Source organism: Chelon labrosus, assembly GCF_963514085.1.
Source record: "Chelon labrosus genome assembly, chromosome: 4".
Lineage (NCBI taxonomy): Eukaryota > Metazoa > Chordata > Actinopteri > Mugiliformes > Mugilidae > Chelon > Chelon labrosus.
Genome location: NC_140340.1, coordinates 30,702,377 through 30,714,463, shown reverse-complemented (window position 1 = coordinate 30,714,463; position 12,087 = coordinate 30,702,377). Strand labels below are relative to the sequence as shown.

The window sequence follows — 12,087 nt, the reverse complement described above, 5'->3', positions numbered from 1 at the left end:
AAACTTGCAAGATGGCTCTGGCCCTGTATCTCTGGGATACTGGCGTCTGCGTGTCCAATAAGAGGAAGTGCAGATGCGTCATCCATTTTCTTCTACAGTCTATGTCTGATACTAAAATGGATGTTGCATTGTTTTCAGTAGAGTTTTGTTTGAAAATTGTCAGAACAAGCTCCTATATTTATATGTCAGTCAAAACTTACAGTATACATAATGTGGGCTGGCATCCTACTGCTACAGACACCGCAGGGTTGAACAGCTGGCAGCGGTAAACATAAAGGCAAGTGGTGATCCCGACTTCCCGGTTTGCAGATACCCCTCAGTTCACTAGAGGTAGATCTTTCAGGAGTATTAAACGTGGGCGACATACAACAGGTTTGACAGACGTTATCGCTGAAAATAAAACAAATGACAATATCAGTCTCACACTATCACAATGACATCAGATCAAATGGCTGCATTGCACATCTAATGTGTGAATGTGTGTGAGTGAATGTGTGTGTTTCTGTGCAGCTGTGATTAACATTTGCATGTGTGCTTTTCAGGTCCAAGAATGGGCGCACATTACCTCTAAAAGTAATACACAATACAGCTATTCACTTTGTTAGGATTTCAGGCATGTTGGTGATTCAATTTAATGATTTCAGTGCCTTTGAATCCTAGACGCCTCAAACTGTATAAATTTAACAAGGAGAGGTTAGCTAAACACTGCATCTGTAAACTAACACAGCATTCAGGGGAAGCATACATTACCTCGTGAGGAAGAGTAAACACAGGCACATCGTCGTCTGCTGCTGCTATGCTTGATGTGTGAGAGGTTTACCCCTGCCCTATTTACCATAGCAGAAGCCTATTAACCGCATGGAAAGAGAATATATTTATCAGAGCTCCCTCCATTATTAATCAGTGCAGAGTTAAAAGTGAATATGTATCAGAGGAGCTGAATAAGGTTGAAACACGGTCTGGATTCTGATGGTCTCACTGGGAGTATCAACAGTGCAGCGCCTTTTCAGCCCAAATCTGAGCAGAAAGAAGTATGACTTTCATCTCCCCTGCTCTGCGGTCTCTGCGGTTACAAGGCCTGTAATTATACATAGATTGGGAAAGAGGCGGGGGAAGGGACTATGTCCTAAAATTAATTCTTTGGTGGAGAAGACACAGTTTTGAAAAAGTTGAAGCTGTGCGTTGATATGCACAGCTTGCTATAAGAGTGTGATTCATGCCTTTCTGACTGCACTCTCTCTGAATTTTATCATGGTCTGAGTGATTATGGCAGAGCAGCTTCCCCGCAAGCTCTCTATTTACTCTGTTTATTCTCTCTCCCTCTCTGCAGCATGTGAGGTGGGTTTCTATAAGCCGGTGGCGGGCGATGGCCTGTGTGGTAAATGTCCTCAACACAGCCACTCAGAGACCAGAGCAGCACTCTCCTGCCCTTGCGACTCCAACTACTATCGGGCGGCAGATGACCCAGCTGCGGCTTCATGCTCCCGTAAGCACAAACACAGTGTACACTAACTTGCCCAATCCCACAGGCCAGAACAGGTCCAAATAGTGCATACAAATATACTCGAACAACACACTACGACTATGAAAAGGTGTGCCGAATGTTCCTTATCCTCCAAAAATCCAATTTTACTTTTTTAGACATGATCAAACCTCAGAATGAACTCAAACCTTTGACTTTCTTTTCTCCAGGTCCCCCATCTGCTCCAGTAAACGTCATCTCCTCAGTCAATGGGACCTCTGTGAATTTAGAATGGGATCGCCCTCTGGATACCGGGGGCCGAAGCGACCTGGTGTACAGCGTGTTGTGTCAGAAATGTTCTGGGGATGGTCCCTGTGAGGACTGCGCATCCTCTCCGGGAGGCGCCGGAAGCGGGAAGGCAGGTGGAGGGGCGAGCATTGGGGCTGGTGGGGGAGGGATGGTGGAGCGCTCTGGCACGGGAGTGGTTCGATTCTCACCTCGGCAGACCGGTTTGAAAGAGTCTTGGGTGACAGTCCTCAACCTGGTGGCCCACACCAACTACTCCTTCCGCATCGTCGCCATGAATGCGGTGACGCACCTGAGCAATGAGCCGTCACCTTATGCAGTGGTGAACATCACAACGAACCAGGCAGGTAGGGTTCCGAACAATGATATACTGTAAATCATTACAAAACACTTTGACACAACTGGATTATTCACATACTCAGTGATCTTACCACTTACTTAACAATCTGGTAACTTAATAGGTATCCACTGTTCCTGGAAATAAAGTTCTCTCTAAATGAATTAAATGAAATATTCAGATTGTGTGCGATTGTAAATCAGAATATCAGCCGCAGAATAGTGGTTAGAGAAGCAGTCATGGGTTCCTCCATATCTGAGATGCCTTGAGCAAGCTCCCAACCCCCAAACTTCTCACTGGGTCCTGCACAGGTTTCAGTCGACTCCTCCGAGCTCACACTACTGTGTGAAAAAATGGGTGAGTTAAATGCAGAGAAATAATGTCCCATTGCGAGATCCATAAAGATAAAAATAATAATAATTATTATAGTATGTTTTGCTGCCTTCTTTTGCAGTTTGGGCAACTGCAAAAGAAGGCAGCAAAACATACTATAATAATACATAACTGAAGGAATATACTACTAGCTTAAATCAGCTGTATTAATTGTTAATTCAATAATGGTCATAATGATCATTTTGATCATTATTCTAAATAAGAATGAACCGCAACCTGAATATTGAAAACCACTAAATCATGTAATCACTATCACTATTATTGTCCAACATGGGGAAGAGAAGGGCAGTAATTAGGAATGTCACAGGATGTTCCCCAGGATATGTTATTCACTTGTTCTAGTAATAATGCACATGTAAAAGGGCTAGTTACCAGCTGAAGCTGTCACCCATCTCTGATTTACAGTGCTTTATAGTGAGTTTCTGCTCATTAGTTGGCTATTTGGCTGTCTGGACACAATTTTACTGTTTAAGTTCCTGTCATAGCTCTCATAGCACCATTTCTGGCTGCAACTGACAGTTGACCTCTGAAAGGTTTTTTTTATCTGAGGTTGAAGTAAACACCAAAAAGAGCTAACAAAGACATGAAAAACCATGACTACATTAACTACACAGCTGTGTCAAAGTGACCAAAACTGTATTTCTTTAAATTCACGTTTAACTATTGTTTTTTCCAATAACCTTCAGGTACTGTAACTACTTTCAAAGTAATTAACCAATCAGAATCAGAATCAGAATCAGCTTTAATGACCAAGTATGTGCACATACAGGGAAGTTGACTCCGGTAGCTTTACTCTCTTGTACATAACACACAAACTTAAATAAGTGAAGAAAATTAAAAATAAAACTAAGATAAAATAAACTAAATCTCAATCTATACACATAAAATATAGAATAAGAGCAGATATATACAACAAGCCAGGGTTTTGTACAGTGACTATATACAGTAGTGCAGTTATTGTTTATTGTTCATGTGGATGGACTCACACTCTGTGACTGCTCAGAGTTCAACAGAGCAACAGCCCGGGGGAAGAAACTGTCCTTGTGGCAGGTGGTTTAGGCGTACAGTGTTCTGTAACGCCGGCCTGAGGGGAGGAGTCCAAACAGGTTGTGACCGGGGTGTGAGGGGTCTGTGGAGATGAATGAAACATTCTCAGCACAGAGTTATTTATTCCTTCTAAGAACAACGACCAAACCGTACGGTTGTTTCAAAGAATCCAAAAAATGAGAAAGGCTCGAAAATAATTGCTGAAAAATTAAGGCTACACTAAGTTTTTTGGCTTTTGGTGGCTCACTTGCAGCCACATCATTCTGAGTTTGAATCCAGCCTTGGCCCTTCATCAGACATCTTTTTCTTTTCTCCTTGCTGTCTCTCTCACTGTCAAATGTGCAGAAGTTCCAAAATACGAATCTTTGAAAGAAATGTGCTGTCTCGACGACATTTTGTGCTGATAATGAAAAACAGGTTGTGGCACGCGCACTTTGTTTCCATAAAGTGCAATAGCTGCTACTGTCAGCAAACAGTACTCAGGTCTAACTCTGACACTTTTCTTGCTCCACATTGACCTTATAGACAGAACAGATATCTGTGTCTGTCTAAGATGGGATTAATGGGGCAGTAAAAGGTTCTATCAGCCTGGTCTATTACTGGTTGACAATAACTGTTTGCTGCATTTTCCAGAGTTGTAAAGTTGGAAAAGTTCTCATTTACTTTGATACGGAAAACATCCCCGCACTTTGAGTAGCCAGTAAAATCTTTATTAGTTTTATTAGAGATATTTGATTTTAAAAGAGGAAATTTGCATACACATTTTTTCATGGACAGTGCAGTCTGCCTGTACCCATCAAAGGGATTATTGAACTTCTAGTAGTCTATAAAAGACTCACACTGGAACTGGACATGTTGGACAGTAAGAAGTTATACAATATGTTGATTGCTGGTGGTCAAACACCACACAAATGTTGGTGGAGTTCAATTTCAATTCAATACAATTTATTTTACTTTTAACTCTGTTTTGAGTTCTCACTGCAACAAACGGGCCATAAAACTAATATCTATGGCGTTGTTGTCCCTGAAACACCCTAACCAAGCCTTAGCAGATGAGAATTTACTGACATGGAAACCACGTGGCCACGTCAGAATGATCTGCACGTACCAAAAAAAATGTGTGTGTGCTGTGTTTTTATGATGAGCAGCTCCTGTGTAAAGGTAGTAGTTGTCGTAGTTCACTCTGGAACAAGTTTGTGAACTCACGAAGCAGTGATCTCCGTTTCTTCGCTTTGCAGCCCCCTCGGAAGTCTTAGCGATCCGCCAGGAGAACACCAGTCAGAACAGTGTCACTTTGATGTGGCATGAACCTGACCAGCCCAATGGAGTGATCCTGGAGTATGACATCAAATACTACGAGAAGGTAATCCAACTCAGCTGCTGCATCTGTACCACTCACACACTTAGTCCAAAAAAACAAGCGCGGCAGTCATTTGTTTTAGGCCAAAAAAAACTAACAGGAGCATATTCAGGCAGCTTGTAAGGGGGAAAAAAGTAGCACAGTCTCTGTTATACCGAGGTAATATAAGAGCTCATTGTCTTCAAAGGGCCAAGAAGCAGGAGAGCGGTGCTTGGATAGATTCTGGATAACTTAATCCAAGAAAAAGATCCTGCTGGCAGGCTCAGCTAATTGAAAGGAAATGGGGGTCGAGAGAGAAAGAGCAAGACGGAGGATGAGACGGTGTAGATTCCAACTTAGCAAAAGTGACAGTGACAGCAAGCGGCTGGCGGGTGCATAAGCCTCGTGATGAGCTAATTGTATGTATGTGTGTCTGGGTGAGTAGAGTGTGTGTGTTTGTAGTGATAGATATCAGCTAATTGCAGAGGGAGCGGTCTGGGAGCCAGTAGTCTCATAGCCAAATAAGCAGGATGGTGTGGGGAGTGCTGAAGGATTAGCTCGTCTCTTGTACTGGTGTCTTAATCTGGCCTTGGTCAGGGGGTGAGATGCCTGTAGGGGATTTCAAGTGGACAAGTCAGCAATGTGCTTTCTTAAGGTTTCTGTAATACTGTACTAAAACAATAAGACACAGCGAGGGTGGCAGGCTGTAGCACCCTACTAGCTGAGGATGATAAAGACAAAAAAGGCTCTTGTTTCTGCACAAAACACTTCTTCATAATTAGGCTGTTATCCTTAAGGACACATGAATGATTCACTTATTCTCCTGGTTGGAAGCACCGTGGAACTTCTGTTATTGTTCTGCTGAACTCACTCCCCCACCACACTGAATTAAGTTGGCAAAGACGCAGCGGCAGGCAGCTTAAAACAAATGATGACTGTGCTATTGTTAATCAAAAGAGAACATGTTCCTTCAAATCAATGACTGCATCTCCTTTTTATTGAATGCATAAGTCATAAAGCTTTGAACAGCTGAGTCATTATAAATGGATGTATTGTATAAAAAGATACCCAGAATCAGAAGAACACCTTTATACGTGTCATTTGTTTTTGGCTGCAGCTCAAAAGATGTCTGCAGTAATTACCTGCCAGTTAAGTCTGACTGGCAGATCAGATTGTGTCCATTTATGATAACAATGTTCCACATTGCTTCAACAAGTGTACTTGTTAAAAATAAATGAAGCGCTGATAAAGCCTTGTGGGTGTGAGATTTGGTGTGATCTGCCTTCTCTGACTTCTGTCAAAACAAGTATAACAGTAACAACAAAAGCAGTTAAAGGCTAAGATGTATTTTCCTCAATGGATGTGTTACATGGACGGTATTTCATCAGTCAGATAGAATTAATTATGATTAGAGATTCCAACTTAATGGTTTACATGGACGCTAAATACAATTCAGTCTGACTCCAAAGTTATTGGCACGTGCATGGTTGTTCAGCCTGAATTCAACTCCACGATACTCAGATGACATCTGTGACTATGTACCACCACAGAAATCCTGCCCAAGATTTGATCGGCCTGGTAGATATTTTGTGGGTGGGAGAAGAAGAAGATTTATTTTCCCCAACTTTATTGACAACATTGGATTTATTCAATGGAAGAACATGACCCACATTCATTCTGGCTGCAGTCATCCTTTCAAACACTCGTTTGAACAACTTGATGTTTTGCTACCTCCATTTTGATACCACTAGGTTTCTGTCCATCCTAAAAACTCAGATCTGCAAAAACAATAGATTTATTTCTACCAGAGAGAAATGATTGAATCAAGATTGCTTTTCCTTTCAATGCTTTACTGCACCCCTCTTAGCCAGATTAAAAAAATCCTTCCAATCAGGCTAGATTGGGCAACTGAGGTGGTTACATGAGGAATTTTTGTTGTGATTAGGGTGTTATTCCAGTTATTTCCAGAATAGCAGTGTCAATGTAAAAATAGCCATAGTCAATGTATTATTATTATTATTTTTTTATTATTTTTTTTTTTTTACAGGATAATGAAGAGCACAGTTACTCCACTCTGAAGTCTAAAAACACCAGCGCCCGAGTATCAGGGCTGAAGCCGGGCACCAAGTACATCTTCCAGGTCCGAGCCAGAACGTCGGCAGGCAGCGGACGCTTCAGCCAGAACATAGAGATTCAGACTGGGAAAGCAGGTGTGTGTCTCTGTGTCTGTGTCCTAGTCAGTAAGAAACGAAGAAACCAAAAGACGGCACAGTGCATCACTGAATTGCTGGGTAATCTTCCTGCCTGCCAAGGGACACTAAAACCCTTCAGCAGTTTCGTGTTGTTTGATTTGGTGGAAAAAGTCCGGCAACAACATTTTGTGTTGTTACAAGACTTGGCACAGGAAGCATCTTAAGGCCAGGCCAGACTGCACAGCGTGGTCCCAAGGCTAAAGAGGTGTGGGTGTCAGTGAGGCCCTTAGCTGCTCCAGTCCATCCCTCTGTTCTGTTGATCTATGCTCTGTTAGAGGGTCAACCATGTCAGCAGAACTGCAACACATCCTGGCTTCAAATAGCTATACACAAAGCTGGGGTGGGATGGAATGCTTCATGAGTCTGTCCACCTGAGGCAAGAACAACTCAAAATGTTACCCAAAAAAAACCAAAAAACAACCTTTTATGAAAATATTCTTCTTCTCTAATAGGGCTTCTGGCGGACAACATGCAGCGCAGACTCTAGGTCTGCAAAGCTCAACCTCCTGCCTGCTTGGAGTCCCAGTGCTGTTTCACTGACTGATAGTCTCTCTTCATTGTGCTGTTCACTGGACCCCAACTCTCATCCTCCTCATCCTGATTCATTTTCAGACCCTGAAAACAAGAGAACTGCAGACAACGCAAATAGTTTAAATTCTGAGAGTTGAATTGTGTCCAAGCCTATGTATGGCTTAACAGTAACCTGCCATAAGTGTAACCTCTTAATCAGACTATAGGGTGATTAGTCTAACATTGTGGATCTGAAATACAGTTTCTTCCCAGAGAAGGAACCCTGCTAAAGTTCTAGACCCCCTGACTTTTCATTCAATGCCACAGTGAGATTGACATTGTTCATTTAGAGTCAAATATTTTGACAAATACGGGATGGATTGCTATGAAACTGGCCCAGACATTCAGGCCCCCTCCCAAGATGAACCGCATTAGCTTTGGTGGAACCTTCTATAAGCCTCCATTCTTCATAAAGAAGCAGAAATGTAAGCACAGTGGTGTGTTGGTAAGCACTGACTAAACTGGCCATAGATGTGCATGTGAGTGTGAATGTTTGTCTCTTTGTGTTGGCCCTGTGATAGAATGGCAACATGAATGAATGAGTGATTCCAAAATGACTCCATCATTATCGTTATTAGATCATCTAAATTTAGAAATTAAGACCATGAAGAAGTTGATGAGGTTTTTTTTCAGTAGGAGTCACTCCTGAAAATTGTATGCAAGGCATTTCCGTTTCATTCTTCATGGTAGTTCACACTTGCTCATTACCTGTTAAGCTAATGGAAATCCCATCAGTCGTATTTGTACTAACATTTTGGCAGCTACTCGTCATCATTTTAGTATTTAGCTGAAAACACCAGTGTAAGAAACTACAAGTTCACAAAGCAACTTGTGCGGCTGTACTTTTTACTTCATCAATTGGTTTGACATCAGTTTCATGTTGGCCAAGTTATTTTGCCCTATCCAGTCAGTAGTGACTGACAAATCCTTCCCGCTATCACATTGTTGTGTCAGTCCAGTGATTGCCCTGAGAATTTAATGTCAATGTCAGTCCAAGACATATGTGGTTTTATGTTGATATTTTTGTTTGGAATGAGTTCCCAGTCTGGCACAGGAAGATGACATGCCTATTTTTAACTCTGACAAAGATGATTGCCACGGTTGGTTCTCAGTGGCCACGACACACAGGCCTGTATGAATCACTGAGAAAAGTTGTGGGCAAGGAACCAGAGATTAATGGTTCTTTAGTGGGTTACCAATATGATGTTATCACAGAAAACTGTTCATTCATTTTGACACACATTACTGCAGTTGATTGTGCTATGAAACAAATTTGAAAATGGGCCTTTTAGAGGGCCTAAAGTAGTTGTGAATTAATACTGAAAAGCTTTCAATTTGTCTTTAATTTGACAGAAACAGTTTACTGTGTGGACATGAATACATTACGTTTTCAGACCTTGTACAAAATGATATGTGATAACTGCAGTTAGTGCAGGACCTGCACATAATTTAAATAACCTACACAATGTCATAAACATGCTGATGTGTTACAATTCATCTGGAGTCTTTAAGTAGTTAATACTAATGAACCATCCCTTGCTGGCTTCTCACTAAAGTTATGTGGACAAACTCATGTTGGAGCGTATGCTTCTAAAAAAATCCATAAAGCACTCAATCCTGTTATCTTCTAACTACTTATTACTGGTATATGAGCCTACAGATGCAATTTGTTAGCTGCTCTGAAACTTGGGCCAACTATTAAGATCCCATTGGTTCAGTTTATTGACTGTAGCCGCAGACTTCCATTGTTTGATGTACATTATTGTAGCAGTTTATCACAATGTACTTTAAGGTAGTGACTTATTCGGTCAGGACAACTCTCAGCCCTTCAGAACAGATGACAACATTATCGGAATGTCTCCTACCCATAAGATGACAAGCTAACTTAATGCAAACAGGATGTAATTAAAAAAAGGTGGAGGCTTTTTAATTTCCTGTTTATCTTGTTTGACCAAGTACTCTCAGTCTTCCAACAGTGTTTGCCTATGTGTGTGTACGTGTGTGTGTGTATGTTTTAACGTACACTGCAAGCTCTCGGCTGTTGGTGGCGACGCCTCCTCGGCTAACGTAGTGTGTTGTGTTTGTGTGTGACCCTACAGCGCCTCTACGCTACAACACCATGACTATCATCTGGATCTGCATGGCCCTGGTGTCCGGCCTGGTCACTTTTTTGGCCATCATCATCTGCAGGAAACGGCAAGGCTACACTTTACCACACTACCCATCGCTGCTGTGTGTGGAACACTTTCTTACGCTACTCTACTGTGCCTCTTTTTGTGTAATGTTGCTTGTGATCAAAGCCCCCGTGTGCACTGTTTTTGTCTATGCTTTTGCCAATATTGGCTGCAAGTAAAAGGAAAGTAAGGTTTTACTCCGATAAAAGATGAGAATGGCATGCAGAAACATGGAAGAATGTCTTTTAGGATTGTGTTTGAGTAGCTAAAATACCTTTAGATTCTGTTGTTGTGTTTGTAATATCAGGTGCATACATAATCTGCATGCAGTTCTGTCAGTAATAAGGATAATATGTAGAGGAGAGGTTTTAAAACTAATGATCCTCAGTCCTCCCTGTTGTCTCACTGTCCTATTTAGCTAATATCCTGCCTCGTAATTTCCACCTCGAAGTGGATTTAATTATGTTGATTCATGTCCAGTAGCTTGCAAGCCAAGCGCTCCCACTTATCCCATCAGCCCCCCTCTTCCCTTTTGATGTCTTCTACTTACATCTCTGTAATACTGCGGCAAATTATTAATTTCATTACACTTAATTAATTCAAACTTTGGTGCATATTAAGTTTTTATTTCCATTCTGTTTAATAATATAAAATGATTTGGTTGGAGGACTGCGAGATGTAATCCAGACATATGCTGCTAAGGAGGATGGGGAGGGAAAGGTTTCACTCATGCAGGAGTTTAGGGAGATAGGGAAATGAGCCACTGGCCAGTTTATTGGTGAAGATATTACTACATCAATTAAATTACAATTTTATAAAATAATTAGGGTAAATAAGGAAATGTGTCATTCTTAGCTGATTGTAATACTACCACGTAAGATAATGTGTGCTAGTACGTTAGCATGAAGAACTTGATTTTGCGTCTCCGTCTCATTACTTAATTTGGACAATTTGCCAAAAACTTGGTGATGTCTCAGCACTGGCCAAGTTTTCAACTAATTATACAGACAAAAATACAAATGTGCCTTTTAGACATCAATTTCAATCGCAGTTTAGTAACACAATATTAGCAATGAGAGAAAAGACGATAACTGCATGCATCTTGAATTATATTTATTTATGGGTATCATAATTGTAAAATATAAGTATTAAGTAAAACTGGGTATCGGATGCATCAAAGATGGCATCCCAATCATTCTGTGCTTCAAACGACACATTCAGAGTTAGACAGACTTTAATCATCCACAAGGGAAATTGCTTGGTTACAGTAATTTAGTTGCACATAAAAACACCATTGAGAATTACAAGTAAAGATAAAATTAAAAAAAGAAATTAAAAAAAAAAGATTAAAATAAAATAAAAATCTAGTAAAATAAAATACAATCGTATAAGCAGCACATTTACAAAATTTGCATATGAACAAATGTACAAGATATAGAGACGGAAGTAAAAGGGGGTTGGACAGAGGGTCAGTGGGTTATGATGCTCAGCTTTAGAGCCTCATCTGATGAGCCCAGATATAACTATATATAACTAAATAATGTAGCCACTACAGCAAAATGGCTTCACAGCCCAGTGTTTTTGTGAGAAAAAGCCTGAAGTCTTCAGCAGGTGGAGCTACTTTATCATAGTCTTTTTCAATGGCTTGTGGTGCTGCTCCTAACAAAAATGTAATGTTAATATTGGTTTTACTAGCTTCCTGAGCACTGTACATACCAAATGACAGCAGCACAGGGAGCACTTCAGTGTCTTCAGCTACACTAGCTAGTCAGTCACTGTTATACATTTTTGAACATACTGGAAAGCCATAGGGCCTTTTCTGGACATGAGCTAAAAAGCAGCAGGAAATGAACTATCCTGTGGTGCAGCAGTGCAGTGGAAACATCAGAAAACACAGGCCTTAAAGCTATAGCCTGCAACTTTTGAATCTGAATATGAGAATGCTAAATCCCTTTCCCTTTCTCTCCTAGATGGATGCTTTGCCTTTGTCTTCTTAACATGAATAATGATGTTAATCATCTCTACGAATACGTAGCATACCCATAAATGAGTATAAAAACGAAACCTCACGATCCAACTAATTTAAAATGCTGGGTCCAGTCTATAAAAACATACTTTGTCAGTTCCTATGGTATGGAAATTGAAGTTCACCAACAAAGTGGTATCCAACTCCATTGTATTGGTGTAGCAGCAGAAATCTCAAAAGG

The 12,087-nt window shown here is 40.9% G+C and overlaps 1 protein-coding gene across 1 annotated transcript in view; it reads left to right on the top strand.

Moving 5' to 3' along the window:
* The window catches only part of epha8 (eph receptor A8), a gene marked incomplete at its 5' end in the record, with an annotated part of 120,337 nt that overhangs the window by 97,044 nt on the left and 11,206 nt on the right, over positions 1-12,087 (top strand). Inside the window, 5 exons of the mRNA XM_084543201.1 lie at positions 1,331-1,486; positions 1,693-2,115; positions 4,784-4,908; positions 6,932-7,094; positions 9,806-9,938. Coding sequence (XP_084399327.1) covers positions 1,331-1,486; positions 1,693-2,115; positions 4,784-4,908; positions 6,932-7,094; positions 9,806-9,938 — 1,000 coding nt within the window. The remainder of the gene's footprint in view (positions 1-1,330; positions 1,487-1,692; positions 2,116-4,783; positions 4,909-6,931; positions 7,095-9,805; positions 9,939-12,087) is intronic.